Below are 23,763 nucleotides of genomic sequence, written 5' to 3'. Positions count from 1 at the left end.
ATATCAATGGAGTGGGTTTAGATTAAAGATGATGGGCATACATATTGATGTACTTTGTGTACAGACAGGCCTGGCAAAAAGTTGGTATACAATGTCACGAAGTATGGAGAAGTCTGAATGAGCACAGGGAAGTTCTCAGAGATTGGAGTCTGCTCTTTCCAGTATGGAAATGGAAGCCAACTTAATTAGCAAACCTGTAGAATCTACTGATGTGACCTGATGCCAATAGGTTTCTTCTGAATGCCGTAGTTTCCTCCCAGAGTCCAAAGATGTGCAGGTTAATGGAATGGCCATAGTGAATTCTTAATAGCGTCCAGGGATGTGCAGGCTAGGTGGATCAGCCATGGAAAATACAGGCTTACAGAAATTGGGCAGGGGGGTGGATCTGGGTTGGATGCTCTTTAGAGGGTCGGTGTGGGCTCAATGGACCTAATGGCCTACTTTTACACTGTGAGGATTCAATGATTCTAATGGTTAGATACTACACAAAATCTGTGAATTGGAATAGTACCTCAGACAGAAGTCCTACTGAGTCAGGTTGCTACCATGCAAACTCAAACTGCTGCCATCGTGAGAAATGCAGGATTTTATAGCAGTTCAACAGATTATTATGATTTCTATATTGCCATGTACAAGAGAGAGACAGTGGCTCTATTTGGTCACCCATTGTATATCCTGCTGAAGAGTCCCTCCCATTGCGTTTACCCAAACTAACTTTTCTAGTCTTTGTGTTCCACACTGCACATTTTGAACAGGTTTAAAACTGCCAATAACCTTTAATAGATTACATCTCAGATAATATGCCTTGGATCAAAATGGAGCTTTAACACCTCAGCCCAAATGAACCAGTAGATACTTGGAATTAGTATGATAGCTTTATAAATGAAAAATATTGATGTAACTAATACAATACTAAATTATGTGCATGATTTTCTATTAGCTTAATAAGTACAACTTAAAAAGCTCAAGGGTAGGTCAGATTATAATTTTAGAACTAAAGATTCATTACAGGAGACAGTTCAAAGCAGGAACTCTGAAAAAAAAATTATCCATCACATGAGGAGTTGCAATAAGAAGTTAAATGGCTCATCAATGTGCTGTCTTACAACAATTTCCAAATGGAACATCAGTGTGTTTTCTAACAGCAATTTCAAATTGTGTAACAGTTTTGCCTGTTTTATTTGGAGGTTTGTTGAGTGGAAGCTAGATCATTACCCTCAGGGAGGAATACAGAACTGAACATCCCATTACCCAAGTACTGAGTGCCACTTCATCCAGAGCAAAAGCAACAATGACGAATATTCACTGATTAGCTGTTTTGCTAGGAAGTGATACCTTGCATAGTCAGGCACTAAGATGTGAAATTTTCTTTTGTATAAACATTGCTTACTTCATGATTTACTCCACACTGTGGTTGTAAGGTTACATTTTATGAGATCAATATCAATATGGAATCTCATGCCGTGAACATCTAGTCACTAATTAATGAATTAATAATTAAATTAATTAATAATGGTATAAACAATTGCACAGTATCATTGTCTATTCAAGCTATATGTGTAGTACCTGCTCCATGATATCATTAACTTTGTCACGCTCACAGTCAAGAATTACTTGTCTCTCCTTTTTATTTTCCAGATCCTGAAAAAGTGAGCGGTAGGCTTCATCTTTTCTCTCATCTTTTATATTTCCTACATTGATTGCAGTCACTTGCCACTTATTTTCAGCAGCAGCATCGAGGACCGCCTGTAAGACTGACAATCCTGGAGAAAAGAACAGCAGAATACAGTCTCCAGATTACATTTACAGCCTGAAGAAAACTGTTTAAAAAATGAACTATTCTACTAGAAATCAACTAATGTTCACTTTTTGTTATTTGCACGTACTTAATGATGGCATGCTAAGATTATTAGTTTAATCTAGCAAAACCTTTCAGGGGATATTTTAAGGTGATTACTTTTACATAAATATAAAACATTAATACATAATCAAAATTAGAACACAAGTAGGATTAGCAGAAGACCAGAAACCCCTCAAATCTGCTGAAATTCAGTATGATCACAGCTGCTGTTGGGCATCCAATCTATTAATTTGATAGATTTCTTCTAAAAATTTTGGAAAATTAAACAAGTTATCTTTTTCCAATCAATGTATGAAAATATGTGTGAATTGATTTCCCTTCCTTATAACTTCCAGTAGACTCAAACATCAAGAAGAATAATGAGGGAAAAGTGATTCAAATGCAACAATAAAGCCTCCCATCTATTCCTACTAGTCATCGATTTCCTTCCTTTGGCCAATTTGTGGCTGTTCCTGATCAGCACTTTCCTCCATTGATGTGGAAAGCAAAAAATCTGCTCCATTTTCCTGCATCTTCCTGCAGAAGAAACATTGGACTGGCCTCATGTTTAATGACAGAAAGCAAATCTCCAATCCTGCCCCAATTCTTCCATATGTGGTGAAGAACATTAATGGGCTTCTCTGTCTCCCCCCTCGTGTTCGCTCTCAAGCTCCATAACAACACCCAGCAACTTACCTTTTTCCCTTTGCCTGATTCTAAATTTTCTGTTCCTCTTACAGATTCCTCATTCAGCAGCAAACTCCCTCATGTTGCAACAACCATTAAAAAACCCTTCTAATGCTCTAATTAAGTCACAAAGTAGGAAATGGATTGTGGTCACAGGAGAGTAAATCAAATTCTTCACCGCAGTTATTAATTGATGAATATGATTACTTTAAGACACTGGAACAGGATTGAAAACTGTAATTTTTCATGATACTGTCAGAAAATACTGTCCTAAATCCATGAATCATTTAAGTATAATTTCCTTCAGGAATACGTAATTTAGTATATACATCACCTGGAACTAAAGCAGTGATATAAACAACTATCTGCAATGAAAGATAGGACACATTCTTTGTACATGCAGGATCAATGAGTCAATCAAGAGGGAGTTAGTATATATACACAATATCACCCTTTAAAGCAGGATGTCACAAAGCACGTTACAACTAATTAAGCACTATTTAAGTGTAATCAATGTCATGCATGTAGGAGACATAACAGCCTATATGCAGACATGAGGCTCCCACAAACAGCGATGTGATAATGACTGGATAATCTGTTTTATGATGTTTTGTATATGGAATGTGCATCCATAGCTGTCAGTAAAGCTCACTCTAAATTGGAAATCAGGTTCCCATATATCAGCTGCTGTTCAAGAACTTCTTATGATTCATCAGATCAGACTTTACCCCTCCCTGTAGGTCGAGATCCTGTGCAGAGAGAGGAGGAGAGGTAACTGAAGGAGAGGGATTAGAAGGGTGGACAGGTGATAGGATACCATACTAGGCTGCTAGTATTCCTAGCTGTGAAGCCAATAGGAATATCTAAAAGGATTGAAATGGCATGCCCAGTAGCATGCTTTGTTCAGGTTCTGTCAAGTTTAACAGTAGCATCCTCAACTTCACTTATACACTGAAAGGTTTGATACCAGTTTCAGGTGAGCACAGCCAATGCAACTCAAGGGGATCAAACTGTAGAAGCTTTTGTTGTTTCACCCCCTCTCTTACTTTCTTGAAAGATTAGTGATAGAGTGAATGTATTTAGCATAAGGACTATATTATCATCATCATCATCAAGCCTGTTTATCTTTTATTCCGAATTAATTAAATTCCTTTCTCTTCAGGGATGTTTTGACTTTCATTTTTATTGGACGAAAATCTAAAAAAAACTAAATGAAATTTCAGAGTATGCATCTCATCTTATGAGTCATAGAGTCATAGAGATGTACAGCATGGAAACAGACCCTTTGGTCCAACTTGTCCATGCTGACCAGATATCCCAACCCAATCTAGTCCCACCTGCTAGCACCCGGCCCATATCCCTCCAAACTCTTCCTATTCATATACCCATCCAAATGCCTCTTAAATGTTGCAATTGTACCAGCCTCCACCACATCTTCTGGCAGCTCATTCCATACATGTACCACCCTCTGCGTGAAAAAGTTGCCCCTTAGGTCTCTTTTATATTTTTCCCTTCTCTTCCTAAACCTATGCCCTCTAGTTCTGGACTCCCCAACCCCAGGGAAAAGACTTTGCCTATTTATCCTATCCATGCCCGTCACAATTTTGTAAACCTCTATAAGGTCACCCCTCAGCCTCCGACGCTCCAGGGAAAACACCCCCAGCCCCTGTGACTCCACTTTCAAGGAGCTATGAAGCTGCACTCCAAGGTCTCTTTGTTTAGCAATATTCCCTAGGACCTTACCATTAAGTGTATAAGTCCTGCAAAGATTTGCTTTCCCAAAATGCAGCACCATGCATTTATCTGAATTAAACTCCATCTGCCACTTCTCAGCCCATTGGCCCATCCAATCAAGATCCTGTTTGTAATCTGAGGTAACCCTCTTCACTGTCCACTACACCTCCAATTTTGGTCTCATCTGCAAACTTACTAAGATTTAGATTATTCACCCCTGTATTCATCCCTAAGTGTTATCATTTTTAACTTAGCTGAATTGTTAGATTACTTCACAGTGTAATGATTATACATACCCAATGCACAAAAAGAAAAGAAAACAAGTTTAGTGTAACATATAGACAAAAATAAACATGTGTACCTCTGTCGCTGTCATACAGATACGCAAACTTTTCCCATTGATAATATTCAATCAAACTAAGGAGAGCACCCTTGAGATCTGGCCTCATCTGTATGACAAATTGATGCAAGCCATCTGCAGGAAAGCTCGGGGTGATGAAAGAAACATGCAGTGTTCCACAGAATGATGTAAGCGTGTTGACAGACTTCTTGTCGTAAAATCCAAAAATAGCGTAGACCCCTCTCGAAAACTGGGAGCAGACTGCGAGAGAGAGAAAGAGAGTCAAAAAGAATTTTAAAATTATGAACACTCAAAAATCAATCAGAGTTTTGTTACCACGAGCATGTTCTCAACCTGAAACAAAACTTGTTTTTCTGTGAGAATTGAATTGTACCGGTGGAGCATATACATTCAATCCAGTGACTTACTTGTACTTCTTTCAATTTATTCATGTCCACAATGAATGTTGGATAACCAGTCATTACACTACAAATGTGAGCACTTCTGTACCATCTATCAGTGTAACTTCATGGTTTGCTTGCCTTTTTAATGACCCATCTTAATCTCAATCTGATCTTTGTCCTTCTTTTGTTTCACATTGTTTTACTGAAGTACGATTTAAGCTGAAAAATCCTCATCTTTCTACTGGAACTTTATGGCCCTATGACATAAAATTGCCTCAAAAACTTCACTACTATAACTGTAGCACACATTTTCTCTCAGACATCAGTGCAGGTATTGTCACAAGGTTCCACTGGAAAGAAGGGGTTAAAAACTGGGTCTTAGCGTAGGAATTTACAGTTTATAGATGGCAGGGGTCTGCAGCTTAGTGTCCATCTGATTTTCCTCCATGACACCTCTGGGCTACTGTCGCACTCATACATTTCTATCATCATTACTTTAGTGTATGGATGTAGGTTTGCTCGCTGAGCTGGAAGGTTCATTTTCAGACATTTCATCACCATACTAGGTAACCTCATCAGTGAGTCTCCGGATGAAGCAATGGTGGTATGGCCCACTTTGTCTTTATGTGCTTAGGTTTCCTTGGGCCGGTGGTGTCATTTCCTGTGGTGATGTCATTTCCTGTTCTTTTTCTCAGGTGGCAGTAAATGACATCCAAGTCAATATGTTTGTTGACAGGGTTCTGGTTGGAATGTCATGCTTCCAGGAATTCTCGTGTGTGTCTCTGTTTGGCTTGTCCTATAAATCTTCTCAAAACTCATTATCACTTTAATGATTTATTATTTCCTGCTTTCCACCTAATTACAAGCTTTTGTTTGTCCTTGGTTCTTCTCCTCCTTTTAAGATGTTCTTTATATATCTTTATAAGTCTTTAATTTCTTTCAGAGGAAAAATCAACTTTTTTTTGTGTTATCTGTGTTTCCAACATTGTCTTTATTAGTGTGTTCAGCAGAAGTTTTCACCATTTAGCAGAGCCATTAACACAAAATCATGGAATCCCTACAGTGTGGAAACAGACCCTTCAGCCCCAACAAGTCCACACCGACCCTTCAAACAGTAACCCACCCCTCCCCTATTATCCTACATTTACCCCAACTAATGCACCGAACACTATAGGCAATTTAGCATGGCCAATCCACCCTAACCTGCACATCTGTGGATTGTGGGAGGAAACCGGAGCACCAGAGGAAACCTTCACAGACATGGGGAGAAGGTGCAAGCTCCACACAGACAGTCGCCCGAGGTTGGATTCAAACCAGGGTCCCTGACACTGTGAGGTAGCAGTGCTAACCACTGAGCCACCGTGCTGCCCCATACCCATTTAGTACTGAGTAATTTCAGATGAATGCATTGATCAAACAATATAGGTTATGGCCCATGGTTACTTTGGAATTTTACTAAAATAACTACAAAAAATAAAGCACTAGGAAGTTACGTTTCTTGTCAATCAACATTCCAATACACAGATACATTTACTTTATAGCATTATTAGCTATACTTTTCTTTATATTCAGTTTTTCTGTTTTTAGTGAGCTGATGTTCACGGTCAAAATAACAGACATCCAGAACATCAAATCAGTGAAGATGGAATTTATTTCCTACTACCCAAATTTGATATTAACACTGCAGAATCTCAAAACAGCAATTTATTGGAAACTGTTATCATTAAATATAACTTTCTCCAATGTTTGCTGGAATAATGTGCTTAGTTTGCATATTCTGAAGGAACTGCCAAACATGATAAATATCCTCCATTTAAAAGTATTTTGTCAATAAAAGGAACAGAAATCTGTTTTTAAAAATCTATTCGTCAAATTAATCTCTTGATAGAAAGGATAAACTGTAGATCTCCAAGGATCGAGAAACCACATGCAACAATTTATGTAAAGGACGTAAGTAAGCAGAAGACTTTAAAAGCTCTCACAGAAAAATCCCAGCGAAATTGTTGGAAAAAACCTTGTAATATAATGCACTCAATACTTGCTAACAAGATTAAACTGAGTTTTTAATGTTTTTATATTAAGCTTTCACATAGGCTGCTCTCTCATCAGGCCCAGACAGCTTGTCAAGAATTTACTTGAGGTTCACCACACCTCAGGCAGGGGCTGATGTGGGGATACAGGGTTTTCATGGTGATCTCTGTTAGTACAGAAGCAGTAGACTAACCGTGTTTTCAATTTTCATATCAATAAAAAAGAAATTGTTAGACATTTCAGACCACACTGTAAAGCTTCATCTATTGGAAATAATGATACCTTTGCTATTAATTTATTTCCAGCATTTTGTATGTAGGTTCGATCTTATCAAGATAGGTGATACTTTCACTATCTTAGATTAGACTTCAGATCAGGAGAAACTTTACCTCTTGTTCAATCAAAAGCCTAAGCAGAAATAGCCTGTCACAGGGAGCAATAAAGAGGGGAGCAGCTCACAAGACCACTGGCTATGAAATAGGAAGGGGCTAGGTCTCTTTGGCATGTCTGCGTACGGGTATCTCAAGGCTTGTCATGTCAGGTAATGGCAGCTACCTGTAGTCTCCTAGATGCCTCCCCTGCTTCATCAGTGACTTATAAGTCACTACAGCCCTCAATATTTTGCTTCTCGGTCTTTCAAGAGTTCAACTGGAGATATTCCCATAATTTTACATTCATTAGCTCACAATTACAGGAGACAAAGACTCAATGGTCAGAGCTGCCTAGAATGTGAGCTTGGCCTGCAATAATGCCTGTCAGAATGATTGGGCACTTCAGTTAATTTCCCATAGATGGAGGACATCATCAACTGCACACACAGCAACCCAACAGTAATGGGGTGGTGTAGAGGGAATGTCTCCAGACTAGTGATCTGGACAATATAGGAGATAAAGGAATTTGAAATCAATTAATGTTTTAAAAATCTGGAATTGAAAACTAGTCTCAATGATGATGACAATGAAACTATTATCAATTGTCATAAAAACTCATGTGGTTCACTAATGCCTTTCAGAGAAGTAAAATGCCACCATGTGACTGAGCTAAATGTGATTCCTGAACCACAGAAATGTGATTTACTCTTGACTACCCACTGCAATAGCACAAACCATACAGCTCAAGGGCAAATAGAGATAGGCAATCAATGTTGATGTTGCCAGCAATGCCAACATTCCGTAAAAGAATTAAAAAAGAGGCATTTGCTGAGCATAAGGGCTGAGCATATGCGCAGCTACAAAGAAATGTGTATTAAATTGCATGGAGAGAGCGTATGTCAGTATCAACCAGCATAACGTTGCACAGCAGATAAGATCTGGACTTGTAGAAGGGACAAGGTAAAGAGCTTAGATCCTACTTCAATAGTTTAGAGAGGGAAGGGGTATTATGTAAGACCAAGCGTGGTAATGATGTAACACACCTGCAGCTGCTCCAATTGCTGTTAGACACACTAGGTAAACTCTAATGCAAGATTCACCCAGGTCGCAGTGGGTAGATGGCATTAGCACACAAAATATCAATTCTTCTTCCCATTCTCCAAATGCCACTGACAAACAACCATGACCATTCGCATCTTTTCATCCCTTAATTTCGAGCTAAGAGATGTGTTTTGATGGAACAAATGGGTTTTATCACTCTTGACGTATTTCTTACATTTTTGTTCATATAAGGGAATGAGTAGACAGCCTAATTAAATTATTTACTGAAAGTCTACAAAAGCTCAGAAATTCTGATCAATCAAAATTCCATCTCTTTTGGCAGGTGACACCCAGTCTGCACTTTTCTCACCAAATTTTTCACTCTTCATCTCATTAATTATGCAAATGGATCCTGGCATTCTTCTTCTGGAACAAAAACAGAAACTGCGGAAGAAACTTGGCAGCTTTGGGAGTTCTCTGGTGAAAAACAGAGTTAATGTTTCAGGACCAGTGGAAATCCGCTAGGAAAAGGCAGTATTTATGCTGAAGACAGAGACGGGTGGGAAGGATTGAGCAGATAGGTGGTGATGGACCCAGAGCGAGAGAAAGACCGTTGGCAGACAAAGGGTGATATCATGCCAGGGAAGGTAAAAAGCTGGTAATGGGGGCAATGAGTATGTAAACATTAATTGACTGAAAGCAGCCTTTGTCATGACAGGTCTTGGTTAAGAGATGAGTTAAGGACATGGAAGAAGGTGTTCAGGCTCTAAAGCTATTACATTTGATATTCAGTCTTGAAGGGTGTAGGTCCCTGAGTGTGAGATGTGATGCTGTTCTTATCGCTCGCGCTCAACCTCACTGGAGCACTGTAGCACGCCCAAGGCAAAAGTGTTGGCCAGGGAACATGGTGGCGTGTTGAAGTTGCAGGCAACTGGAAGCTTGAGAACATTTTCGCAGACAGAATGTAGGTGTTGTACAAAGCAATCAAATAGCCTGTATTTCATCTCCCCATATTGTAAGCAGTGAATAAAGCAGACCAGATTGAGTGAACTACAGGTATATCGCTGCTTCACTTGGAATGTATGTTTAGACCCTTGGATAATAAGGAGGTAGATGGGAAATGGGCAAATATTCCACTTTCTGCAATGGCATGGGAAATGGCACTGGGCATGCCATTTGCATCTTTTCATCCCTTAATTTCCAGTTAAGAGATGTGTTTTGATGGAACAAATGGGTTTTATCACTCTTGACTTATTTCTTACATTTTTGTTCATATAAGGGAATGAGTAGACAGCCTAATTAATTATTTACTGAAAGTCTACAAAAGCTCAGAAATTCTGATCAGTCAGAATCCCGTCTCTTTTAGCAGGTGACACCCAAAAGAGAGGTGAGGTGTTGAGAGTGGAAGAGGAGAGAACCGGGATGTCCTTGATGGAATGCTCCCTGTGAAATCCTGATGGGGTAGAAATTGAGGACCGGTAATCCTAATGGTGTCCTGGGAGCGAAGAGAAGGGGTGAGGGCAAAAGTGCAGGAAATAGGTCGGATACAGCTAAGGTTCCTATCAAGCATGTCCCCTGGCCAACATTTCTGTCTCAGACCTGCTGCAGTACTCCAGCAAGGTTCAATGCAAGCTGGAAGAACTGCATCTCTATTGCATTTGGATACCCTGCAGTCTTCAGAACTCAATAGTGAGATCAATACCTTTAGAACCTGAATACCTCCTTCCATTTCTTTTACCCGGTCTGGTACCTCAGGCCTTGTCATGACATGGGCTGCTTTCGGCATAGCTATTCATTTTCACCTACCCAATCTCTCCATTGTCAGCATTTCTCCTTCCTGGCTTGTTATCAATAACTCCTTTATCTGCCCAACCTTCTTTCCCTCTTCTGAGCACCATCTCCACCTATCCACTCACTTTATTTCTCCCCAATCCCCTTTCCTCAATATAAATACCACCTTTTCCTAACTGGCATCAGCTCTGAAGAAGTGTCACTGAACTCAAAGCATTAACTTTGTTTTCTCTCCCTAGATCTGCTGAGATCTCCAGCAATTCCTGTTTTTGTTTCAGACCTTCAACACGTGAATTTCTTTGTTTTATCTTTATCATGGAATCGTGCAGTAAGACAGGCACATGTGCTCATTACTGCCAGACCTTTGGGATATCCAGGCCACTGGTGCCATTCTTAAACCCCAATTCCACACCGTTTCAGACACTGCAAGCCACAGAGTACACTTCACACTATGGTCCTGTACCATTGCCCACAACGAAATGGCCATGAAAAGTAGGTTGGATCTTCAGTTCAGCTACAGTGACTGAGAAGTCCTGTCACAACAGTGCCCTGGGCAAAGAAGGAAGAAGATTAATGTTTATCTGTGTTCCATAAGGGTAAGTGCCACTATCTTCTATCTGCTACTTCTCACTTGCAAAACCACACTACACTCGAAGTCTGTCATTGCACATGTCTCTCACCAAGGCTCATTGAATCCAATACTCACCATTGCATGCAACGTGTTCATCCAAAGTTTCTCACCCACCTGATCCTTGCAAACTCATAATCATTCCAATCCTCTGCATTCCTTACTTATTCGCTATTGACAATCCACCACCAAGTGGGTTTAATCTAGCTCAGCAGGGGGATGGGAATCTGTGTCATAGTTCCAGTACACAGGTGGATGAGAGTAGGGAGGACAGGGACAGGATTTCATGGTCACAGGAATGTGCTGCCAGACAGCAAGCTGGTTTGAAATGTGTCTACTTCAATGCCAGGAGTATCCGAAAAAAGGTAGGTGAGTTTGCAGCATGGGTAGGTACCTGGGACTTTGATGTTGTGACCATTTTGGATACATGGATAGAGCAGGGTGAGGAATGGATGTTGCAGGTTCCAGGGTTTAGATCTTTCATTAAGATCAGGAAGATGGTAAAAGGTGGGGGGGAGGTTTTGTTTTGTTAGTCAAGGACAGTATAATGGTGGCTGAAAGACGAGGACTCATCTGCTGAGGTGGTATGGGTTGAGGTTAGAAACAGAAGAGGAGAGGTCACACTGCTGGGAGGCTTTCATAGCCCTCTGCAGAGTTCCAGGAATGTGCAGGAGAGGATTGGCAAATCAATTCTGGGCAGCAGTGAAAGGAACAGGGTCATTATGGGTACTTATCTTACCTAACATTGACTGGAAATGCTATAACTCTACTATGTTGGATGGATCAGTTTTTGTCCAACGTGCGCAGGAGGGGTTCCTGACACAGTATGTCGAAGGGCTAACAAGAGGGGAGGCCACACTGGATCTGGTACTTGGTAATGAACCAGGCCAGGTGTTTGATTTAGTGGAAGGTGAGCACTTTGGAGGGAGTGGCCATAATTTGGTTATGTTTAGTTTAGCGATGGAAAGGGATCGGTACATGCCACAGCACAGGTCAAGAGTTATAGTTGGAGAAAGGGCAATTATAATGTGAGTAGGCAAGACTTAGGAGGCATAGAATGGGGTAGCAAAATGCAGGGGATGGGGACAATCGAAATGTGGAGCTGCTTTAAGGAACAGATATCGCGTGTCTTTGATAGATATGTCCCTGTCAGGCAGGGAGAAAGTGATAAGGTAAGGGAACCGTGGTTTACTACAGAAATTGCATCTCTTGTTAAGCAGAAGAAGGAGATTTATGTGACATTGAGGCAAGATGGTTCAGATGAGGGTTACAGATTAGTTAGGAATTATTTAAAGAGAGAGTTAAGAAGAGCAAGGAGGGGACATGAGCAATCTTTAGCAGATAAAATAAAGGAGAACCCTAAAGGTTTCTATAGGTATGTGAGGAATAAAAGGATGACTAGGGTAGGGCCAAAGACAGAAGTGGGAAGTTGTATGTGGACTCTATGAAAATCGGGGAGGTGCTTAACAAATATTTCTCATCGGTTTTCACTCAAGAAAAAGAGAATATTGTAGAGGAGAAAACTGAGATACGGGTTATTAGAATAGAAAGGATCGAGGTTAGTAAGGAGGAGCTGCTATCAATTCTAGAAGGAGTGAAAGTAGACAGGTCCTCTAGGCCAGATGGGTTTCACCCAAGGATTCTCTGGGAAGCTAAGGAGGAGATAGCAGAGCTTTTGGCCTTGATCTTTGAGTCGTCATTGTCTACAGGCTTGGTACCAGATAACTGGAGGATACAAATGTTGTGCCCTTGTTCAAGAAGGGCAGCAGGTAACCCAGGTAATTATAGACCAGTGAGCCTTACATCCGTTGTAGGAAAAGTTTTGGAAAGAATTATAAGAGATAGGATTTAAAATCATCTAACAAGCAACAATTTGATTGGAGATAGTCAACATGGTTTCATCAAGGGAGGCCATGTCTCACAAACGTCATTAAGTTTTTTGAGAAGGTGGCCATGCAAGTGGATGAGGGTAGGGCAGTTGATGTGGTGTACATGGACTTCAGTAAAGCCTTTGATAAGGTTCCACATGGTAGGCTGTTGGAGAAAATTCAGAGGCATGGAATTGAGGGTGATTTAGCAGTTTGGATTAGAAACTGGCTTTCTGAAAGAAGGCAGCAAGTGGTGGTTGATGGAAAATATTCCGGCTGGAGTCCGGTTACTAGTAGTGTGCTACAAGGATCTGTTTTGGGACCACTGCTGTTTGTCATTTTTATAAATGACTTGGATGCAGGCATAGGTGGATGGGTTAGTAAGTTTGCAGATGACAATAAAGTTGGTGGAAGAAGAATGTTACAGGTTGCAGGGGGACTTGGATAAGCTGCAGAATTGGGCTGAGAGGTGGCAAATGGAATTCAATGCAGATAAATGTGAGGTGATTCACTTTGGAAAGAATAAAAGGAAGGCAGATTACTGGGTCAATGGAAAGATTCTTGGTAATGTGGATGTGCAGATGGATCTTGGAGTCCATGTACATGGATCCCTGAAAGTTGCCACCCAGGTTGATGGTGCTGTTAAGAAGGCATACGGTGTGTTAGGTTTTATTGGTAGAAGAATTGAGTTCTGGAGCTGTGATGTCATGTTGCAACTGTACAAAATGCTAATGTGGCCTCCCTTAGGATATTGTATACAGTTCTGGTTGCCCCATTACAGGAAGGTTGTAGAAGCATTGGAAAATGTGCAGAGGAGATTTACCAGGATGTTGCCTGGTCTGGAGCAAAAGTCTTATGAGGAAAGGCTGAGAGACTTGGGTCTTTTCTCATTAGAGAGAAGAAGGTCATGTGGGGATTTAATAGAGACATACAAGATGATCAGAGGATTAGATACGATGGACTGTGAGAGTATTTTTCCTAGGATGGTGATGTCAGCTTGTACGAGGGTGCATAGCTACAAATTGAGGGGTGATAGATTTAAGACAAATGTCAGAGGCAGGTTCTTTACTCAGAGAGTGGTAAGGGTGTGGAATACCTTGCCTGCCAATGTAGTTAACTCAACCACATTAGGGGCATTTGAACAATCCTTGGATAAGCACATGGATGTTGATGGGGTAGTGTAGGGGGATGGGCTTAGATTAGTTTACTGATTGGCGCAACATTTAGGGCCAAAGGGTTCTATGTTCTAAGTGCAGAACCATACTGTAAGTGGCTCAAAGATGTGTCATGACGGTGTGACATTGTCAGATGCCAATATCTGTGGAAATGTGGTGTGTGCAGCCATTGTCTATGGCATGTGTAAAGATGTTGGTGCCAGGTTGCCACAATGGATGCTTATAGCAGCAAGTGGCAAGCTGGAATCTTTAAGTAATCACTCTCAGTTTCATGTCAGGAGATCTTATCAACTAGTATCTAGCTGGCACGTCAGAGAATGGGAAACTGCAAATTCATGAGATGAGATTCAGTGGTAATTAGGTTGATCATGAACAATAACCTGTGCAATTGGATTGCTCACTAGCAAGAATTTAGTCTTGCTGATCGAATCTTGATTGGAAATGAGGCTTTTTGTTATTGACATAAAGAAAATCCTCACTGCGCATCTCACCCAATTTTCTTAACTTTCCCATCATACCCCTCATTGTTCAGGGGCTGGGTAGATTCCACCCAATATTTTGAGTCCCGTATGACTGTTCTTCAGAACTTGAGGCAGAAAAGTGGTGGGATTTAATGCTGTGAAAAAAGGCAAGAGGAACAGAAGGAAAGTCAGGGCAAGGTTGGAGGGCACAGGAGAACAGGTGTCACAGAATAAAAAGCCAAAGGGAATGGCAATAGTGGAAATGGTTGAAAAGAAGAGACAGGTTCAGAGTAGGTGTTGATATAATTATAAAATATTGATCAGTTCTGACAAAATCAAAATCAAATAAACCAGACACAGGAGAGGAGGAGCGATTGATACTGGCATCTCCATGGCAGTATCCATGGCTGTACCTTGTGAACGTTTTCCAGCCATAACTGCAAGATAAACTGGCAGCAGCAATGACTATATTATCCTATGGAAAGTGTACAACAGTCCCTTCCAATGCAGCAAACAGCTAAAGGTGAAACTCACTAGATTCTCGATTCACATCTCTGCCCAAGACCAACAATGCTTACATCTACTTCTTACTGCCAAGTGCTCCCTTACTGATCCTTCTTTTACTCCCTGATCGGGTTGCATGACCCATGCTGATCCCATCTCCACAACTGTACAGGAACTGCACAGTTACTCCTGATTCAAGTTCGAGGAGTCAGAACATTTCCCAACTTAACAGATAATCAATCATTCATGAGGGATTGACTAACTCCGCGCATTAGTTCCTTTAAAACCACTAAAGACACTATAATTTGTGAAGCAGTCATTGCAACAAATCAATTGATTTGGCTGTTTCTTCACTGTGTCCTACACCTGCATGCACACAACATGGGTGCTGGGGATAATTAAGCACTAACGATGTTTGCTGGTAGTGGTGGTGGGGGGGGTTTAATTAAAAAAAAACTAGGAGATTAGAATTAAATATATAAGAATCAGTTTGGAATAAAAAAGAGAAAATCAGTTGATTTGGCTACATGAAGCTTGCAAATTCACAGGAGACTGTGTTCCGGGAAGAGTCATAACATTGTATGCAACACGTAATCCTTAAATATGAGCACTCTTAAAGGCAAGATACAAATACAAGAAACCCCTTTCTTCCAAAAAGAAAGTTTAATGAATTATAATAGCAAATGAGTCTTTGAGTCTATAAAACATGGAGGTAATTTGCTGAGACATCCTATGATGATGACATCATCTGGATTTACTGTTGATTTCCAGACTCAATAACTTTGTCTGTCTTTCATGTCTGTGTTATCAAGATTTTATTTCATGGACTTCATTTGATTCTCCAGAATTTGCTTATCCTGAAGCATCACAGCTAAAATTATAACCTGGTGCTGTGTGATTTTTAACTTCATCACAGCTAAGGCTTTTTCCAGATGAGCCACTGACTGATCTCATTCCTCGAGCTGTTTCAAATCTTTGTGGCATTCATGGTTTTGTTGATTCGGAACATATTTTGAAGCTTCTGGTTTTACATCCTAGATTCTTCTAATCCAATCAAAGTGTTTGGTTTCCATTGGTCCCGTATATTTTCTCTATTATAACCTGCTCTAACAACTTTCCACAATATTTCCACCTCTGCATATGATTAGATTAGATTACCTACAGTGTGGAAACAAAGCCCTTCGGCCCAACTAGTCCACACCAACCCTCCGCAGAGTAACCCACCCAGACCCATTCCGTCTAACTAATGCACCTAACTCTATGGGCAATTTTAGCATGACCAATTCACCTAACCTGCACATGTGGTAGGAAAGCGGAGGAAAACCACGCAGACACAGGGGGAATGTGCAAACTCCACACAGACAGTCGCCCGAGGCTGGAATCGAACCCAGGTCCCTAGCACTGTGAGGTAGCAGTGCTAACCACTGAGCCACTGTGCCGCCCACATTGCTATCACGTTTTTCCTCATTTTTTTCCTTTGAAGTATGGACCTCTTCTACTCGATATTTCAGTCATTGTTGGCTTGCCACATGTCCTGCTTATCGTCTTTTACTCGAGCATTGTTAATTTCTGAAAATAACTGTCTCATAAGTGATTTTCAGCCCCCTGTTGTATGTCCTATGCATCTCCATCTGCTTTTACAGGTCATTCATTTTCTCCAGAACTACTTTGATATCAAGGTGATATTGCTGTAACTGCTACTGCTAGGCCTGTTTGTTTCACATGAGATTTACTTCAGACTGAAATCATTCATTTCATTGCTTTCTTCACGCAAAGCATGTAGCTCATCCTGCTTCCCGTCTTTCTCTTTCAACTCTTCATTTACCTTTGAGAGCTCAGCAGTAATGCCCTCTGAAGAATTTGTCACCTCAGAATTAGGATTCTCAAGTTCTGATTTATTCTGAATTAGTTTTCTGGCCTTTTCCTCTTGAAGTTTCATTTTTCTCTTGACACTGAGCTGAGAATTTAGCTGTACTAATTCTCACAAGAGTGAAACTTTCCATTTTTCTTTCACATTCAGGTCTGCAAGTGTTTCTTGAATAGTCTGCTTCCATTTCTGCTGTATCTGTGATGTTTGACTGATTCAATGGATTGTGACAGTGCAAGCTGCATGCTGGTATACCTCCAATTGTTCATCCAGTGATATCTACATGGTCAAACACCTGTGCTGTCAAATTGGATGTACTTCCACTCTAACGCTATTGATCTCACACATTGAATTGGTTGTCATGACGTTGAGGGCTGTCCCATGCATTTTGACAATACAGAATAATGCTGTCAACTGTGTATTTCACCTGAAGACTAACTTACTTGTTGACAGTTCAAGTATGACAAGCCTCATCAAAATGATGTTTTCTAGTGCTGCTGTTCGAGTGTGTCATATTAATGGTAACAATCTAATAATCAATTGCTCATCAGAAATTGAAAAATTCCATTGGTTAGTTTATTTAATATCTAAAAATACAAAATATGGAAGCAGACGTTACAACAAATAACTATGTATACATATAAAGCAGACGAACTGCCAAGAGATGTCACAACAGAAGACACAATATAAGCACAGTATATAGAGTCCTTCAAGGTGAATTCTCTTAAATGCAAGGTAGACAGACCTATAATCTATGTTTAATAATTTAATCAGGACTGCTCATTGACTTCAAGGGCCAGATGTTCACTGTTGGGTGCAGGTAGGAACAGCCAGAACTAACAACCAGAAAGATGGCACTGACAGTCTGTGTACCAGACTAGCACCTCAAGTCCCAATGCAGCCAATTTTCCTGCGAGAGGTGGAAGGGCAGGATAGCAAATGACCCACAGCAATTAAAACACTTTAAGGACTTTGTTAGGAGCTTGCTATTTTTCTAAAGCTTCAGGAGGAACAGGAGGCTATTGGTGCTGTCTTATGAAGAGCAGCTGAAAGCGGTCAAGAATAGGGTTTTGAATAGGGTAGTTCAGCTTCTAGAGAAGAGGTTTCATATGGCTAAGAATTGAAAACTTCTATAGTCAACCCTCCCACTGATCCCAAGTTCATGATTTCCATTTGTACTCTGAAATGTGAGAAGTCTGCATTTTCCATTCTTTAAAGTTTTAACTCTAAAGGCAGCCTCAGTAATGGCTGTTAGAGAGGGTCAGAATGAGACCCATCTTTTCAGTGACCCACTTTACTGCCTTCCCCCACTGGTCACTATATAACTTACTGGCAAACCCATTCCTGACCAAATGTCAGCTCAATGCCACCAAAATATTTCTGCTTCCTGTCAGAGGTGACTTTATGACCAAACCATCCTTTTTCCACTTCGACCTGAAATGCAGTCCCAACTATTACAATTTCTATTATTCAAACTGTGCAGAATTATTTCCTTCCATATTGATACGCTACACTTGATTATCCTCTCTCCCTCAAGGAGCTCTTTAGTTAAAGAGTCAACCGAAAACGTTTAAATGACATTGATAGATTTTTATTCGACATAGCTTTACTGAACCAGATAATTAAATGGGGTTAAGCTATAAATCAGACACGATCTAGTTGAAAGTCATACAGTCTCCATTTGAAAAATTATCTGTTCCTTAATTTCAACATCTATTTGCTTCCTTAAGGATTATGTATTAGTTAGTTCTTCACTTAGACATTAATGTATTAAGGGTGAGTTATACTTCTGAAGAACTCCTTGCAAAACATTGAGGATTGTAAATATGATAGTGTACAAACCTCCACATCTACATTCTACAAACTTCACTTATTGGTCAGTTATTGCAATCTGATATATTTAATGTAATGCTTTTCAATTTAAATCATTCAAAAATATGGAAACACACAATATCATAGTACAGTACTTGCAATGCAATAGATGAGGGCTACTGAAATTCTTGTAGAGGAAGCATGTTTACATGTTACAACTATTGGACAGGAATTTATAATAATAATGTTTTAAACTTAAACATACACTTTCAGAAAATATTGAAATTAAAATGAAAAGGCTGGAGATATGATAAGCAGGAAAAGATCAGCTCATCCCATGTATGACACCTGCAACATCTTTCCCCAACAATGCATCATCCTCCACCCTGCCTCACCCTCACTCCACCCTGCCTCACCCTCACTCCACTGCACCCTCCACCCTGCCTCCCCTCACTCCACCCTGCCTCACCCTCACTCCATTGCACCCTCCACCCTGCCTCACCCTCACTCCACCCTGCCTCACCCTCACTCCACTGCACCCTCTGCCCTGCCTCACCCTCACTCCACTGCATTTAATTGTTCTAAATAAAATAATAATTTAGCAATTTAGAAAGAAAACAGAGTATTTTTTTGAAGATAATGGAGGCTTTGACCACAAACTGCAATCCTCTTTGTTAAAATAGTGGCGCCAGCAGATGGGAGGATTATCCCTGTTCAAAAAAGAGAATAATAGATTGGAAGTCAGTCAGTCTGATGTCAGTGATGATGAAACCAATAGAGTACATAGAATTGTTACTTGGAAAATATTGCCAAGTTTTGCCAAGAAAACAGCCAACACAGATTTGTGAAAGGCAAGTTTGTGGATGGTTCTTTGATGAATGAGAGAATTGATTAAATTAATGAGGTTAATATTATGTGCATTGACTTTCAAAACAGAAAGTGCCTTAAAATATATTTGTCAGCAATATTGAAGTTTAGAGTATAAAAGGGTCAGTAATTGAATGTGCTAAAATTGGTTCAGGAACATATTTTCACAGGGCTAGGCTCTCTGGAGAATTTTAAAATGGTGGGTTGAACCTTAGTGAAAACGTTGTGTCCTATTATTGTAATATGTTGCAGGTATTTTTTGATAGAGGGGTTAAGTAATCCTTGGGCAACATTGCTGGGGTGTGGAAGGGGTTTCGTGGCAATTGGGATTGTTAACTCTAGAGAACATTGTGTGAAAGAGATGAATAGACCCCTTGGATTGTCAAACTTATAAAAAGAACTATTAATACCTGGCAACATTTTGTTTTTTAAATTTTTTTAAAAGTGTTTTTATGACTGAGAATGCATTTATTCAATAGAATGTAGTTTGAACAACTTTAGGTAAATGAAATGCAGAATTCTTTGAAAGCAGTGCTGGTGATAACTGTGCAGGAATTTGAGGTATCTACTGGACCTGGTCCATGTTTCAGATGCATGCAGGAGGATAGGCACCAGGACTGCTTTGTAGACCATGAACCTGGTGCTGAGTTTGAAGTCTCAGACTTCAAACACTCTGTTACTTAGGCATCTGAAGGCTGTACTGGTGGATTGAATTCAATGATGGATTTCATCGTTAATATCTGCTCACAGCAAAAGGAGGCTCCTGAGGTCTGTAAAGTGACTCACATTATCCAGGGCTCACCTTGGATTTTAATATTTGCAGAACAGTGCTGTTTGGCAGGATTGGGTTAGCAGAGAGTTAGTGGATATTTAGTCTGAGACTCATTTCTGTCGCATGCATTGGTGGTTTGTAGCTTAGCCACTGATATGCACACATTGTCTGCATACTGAAGCTTGATGAGAGAAGTCCAGGAGATCCTGGATCTCCTGATTGTTCTCATTGATGCTACTTTGGTGTTTTCAGGTCAAGAGGCCAAGCATATCCACATTAATGCTGATGACAATGGTTTGCAGAGTGGACTGGGCACTTTGGGCACTCTGTGCCGCTGGCACATTGGTCATCACCAGGTTGGCTGTGAGATACCCGCCTGAGTAGTTCAAAGTAGGAGATAGATGCTTTTGGAGCTAAAGGGATCAAAGAGTGTGAGAGGAAAGTGAGAGCAGGGAACTGAGTTAGATGATCAGCCATGATCATACTGAATGGTAGGGCAGGCTTGAAGGATTAAAGGTAAAAACAATGACTGCAGATGCTGGAAACCAGATTCTGGATCAGTGGTGCTGGAAGAGCACAGCAATTCAGGCAGCATCCGACGAGCAGCAAAATCGACGTTTCGGGCAAAAGCCCTTCATCAGGAATAAAGGCAGACAGCCTGAAGCGTGGAGAGATAAGCTAGAAGGGGAAATGAGGAAACTGTTGAAGTCCACATTGATGCCCTGGGGTTGAAGTGTTCCGAGCCAGAAGATGAGGCGTTCTTCCTCCAGGCATCTGGTGGTGAGGGAGCGGCGGTGACCTATTCCTGTTCCTATTTTCTATGTCCCTATGAAAAGTGTGGTTATTGCTTATGAGAGTCAGTCTCAAGCTGAATGAGAGGAATATGGCAAATTGCTCCAGTATGAAACTTGAACTGCTGGCTTTCAGGTGAGCTATTTCCCAAACATTCAACGACAACCTGCTCAATGATAACAATCCAAGCTGGGAGCAACATAGACCAGATAAGCCCTGGACATATCCAGTTTCTGTTCTAGATCCAGTAGGTCAGGAAAAATTAGTGCAAATGCTGACGCCCTTAGACAGAAGACTAACCCCGAGAGTAAAACACCCCTGCCAATTTGGAGAGGGCTGTTGTAGATGCTATGTCCATACCTCAGTCAAAGGCAGCATTTTGACCCCAATTCTCTATGACGTTCAAAAAAAGTTTCAATATAATGTCACACGTGGACTTTGGAGTGAATTCAGATGCAGATAGGTAAAGCCAGGCATGATTTCACCATTGCTATAAATCTCTTAAAAGAGGGCATAGTCAGTTTCAGTTGATTGACACAGGGATCAGGAAACTGTCCAATTACTGGAAGGCCCCGATCCAACAACAGTGCCAACTCAAAAGAGAGTTCAAATGGAACAAAAACTGTAGAGATGCTAGGACGGGATCAAGGAGGAAGATAGAATTCTCTGTCGGCTGATTTGTGTCAAGGAGAGAGATTTGAAACAACCATCCTTCTTAATAGCCTCAATTTTCAGGTTTTGATTGTAGTTCATGATCATGCAGGACACCAAGTGTTGGAGAAGCCAAACTGCACTGACGAGAGAGTGGTGTCACTGGTCCAGGGTGGTGCTGATATAGATGACCATCTCTGCAATTGAGAGAGATATACTTGGACCAAAGCAGAGAAGCAACCTTATGAGAGTCCACCAATGGGATCACCAAGACATCTCTAAAAATCCTTAAACGGATTATTCAGGTCTTGACGAGTAACTGGACTAAGTGCATTCTTGTTCTCATGGATGTTTTCACCAACTTCACTCAGGCCATTCCCACCTGTAACCAAAAGGTCTCAACAGTGGTCAGGGTATTAGTATGTGATTGATTAGTTTATTAGGCTGTTCTGTGTTAGAATTACAGTGATCCTAACTACAAGAGTAAGTCCTACAGGAGATTTGCAGTGTATCCAATCTTTTTAAGAACAAGATCACTTTTTGAATTTAAGCCCAATTCAGAATCTACCCTGAAGATAATATGGAATTAACAGTTTATTTTAGTCCTATACAAATCTAAAACTAATTATATATAATTAGTCATTTTGTCCTCTGCGCACCAAGCCTTAGTGTAATACACTTGACTGCGTATTATCTTCTTGAAATCTGGGTGCTGGATTGAGAAGGCTAGTCATATAGAGTCCATCAAATGGCTGATGGCTGAGTGTGATAAGTTTATAAGTTTGCTCGCTGAGCTGGAAGGTTTGTTTTCAGACATTTCGTCACCATGACTAGGTAACATCACCAATGAGAGTCTCCGGTGAAGCGTTGGTGGTATGTTCCACCTCTCTATTTATGGGGGGTCTTGGTTTCTTGGTGGGTAATGTCATTTCCAGTTTGTTTTTCAAGGGAAGGTAGATAGGGTCTAAATCGATGTTTTTATTGATGAAGTTCTGGTTAGAATGCCATGTGTCTAAGAATTCCCATGCATGTCTTTGTTTCGCCTGTCCTAGGATGTGTGTCTTTAAATTCCCAGTCTTTGACTCCCTCAATAAAAACATCGATTTAGATCCTATCTACCTTCCCTTGAAAAGAAAAAAAAATGACGTCACCCCCCCCCCCCCCCCCCCCCCCTTAAGAAATAGAGAGGTGGTACATACCACCAGTGCTTCACCGGAGACTCTCACTGATGATGTTACCTAGTATAGTGACGAAATGTCTGAAAACAAACCTTCCAGCTCAGCGAGCTAATTTACATACTTATCATCAACCTGATCTACAAATCTTCTCAAACATCGCTAGCTGAGTGTATTTTTGGATTTGATATCTTCATTTGAGAGAATGCTGTCTCACAATAGTACGTGGAATTAAAGTAAGCTTTCACTTTAAAAGCGCAAAATGATAGGAATATATAATAAACAAACCATCACATACTAATACTTTGGCTACAGTTGAGGCCTTTTGGTCAGAGGTGGGCATAGTTTGCATGAACTTGACGAAGACATCCATAAGAACAAGAACATGCTCAAGCTAGTTCTAACCAAGGACAAAGACTGAAAATCCATTGCAAGGACTTCTTGGGTTTATGGATATTCAGAAATCACTGTCCTTTACTATGACTTTCAGCTCAATATTATTTTGCATAGTAATTATCTCCATAAAGCATCCAGTGCTTTGTAAATCAAACACATCATGGCATGTCAGAGCCATCCTACCCAATGTCTACATAAAGGAATGGATTTAAGACATCACATCGAATTGTTGAAATCACTGTAGAAGTCCTCTGACTTCTTCAGGTGTTTACTGAAGTTTTCTGGTGGAACCATTTTTCTTTGTCCTTAATAAGTGCTAGGTTTTTTTTCCAGACCCAGGGAGTGCTGCAGAAATTACTTTTTAACTGGGAAGACCTTAGACCAAGTTTCAATTTGAATGTATTCATAAAACTGACCATATGTGCTAAGTCTCTGTCCTTTTCCAGCAGTTAACAGTTCAGCTCATTCAGTTTTGGCATTATGCCTATAAGGGATCCAAAGTCGAACTGTGCATTGTCTGACAGCTCATTACACATTTCACTCCTTACTTTAAGAA

At 40.5% G+C, this 23,763-nt stretch overlaps 1 protein-coding gene across 4 annotated transcripts in view; it reads right to left on the bottom strand.

Annotated features, from left to right (window-relative positions):
- The window catches only part of LOC122539304 (glutamate receptor 2), a 150,479-nt gene that overhangs the window by 100,481 nt on the left and 26,235 nt on the right, over nucleotides 1-23,763 (bottom strand). For all 4 annotated transcript variants that reach the window (XM_043673999.1, XM_043673998.1, XM_043674000.1 and 1 more), the window contains exons 3-4: nucleotides 4,623-4,862; nucleotides 1,567-1,763 (exon numbers count right to left, since the gene is read on the bottom strand). In XM_043673999.1, the coding sequence (XP_043529934.1) occupies nucleotides 1,567-1,763; nucleotides 4,623-4,862 (437 nt within the window). The remainder of the gene's footprint in view (nucleotides 1-1,566; nucleotides 1,764-4,622; nucleotides 4,863-23,763) is intronic.

Source organism: Chiloscyllium plagiosum, chromosome 32 (genome assembly GCF_004010195.1).
Source record: "Chiloscyllium plagiosum isolate BGI_BamShark_2017 chromosome 32, ASM401019v2, whole genome shotgun sequence".
Lineage (NCBI taxonomy): Eukaryota > Metazoa > Chordata > Chondrichthyes > Orectolobiformes > Hemiscylliidae > Chiloscyllium > Chiloscyllium plagiosum.
Note: the sequence above shows the minus strand (reverse complement) of the source record. Positions and strands in the feature narration are given on the sequence as shown.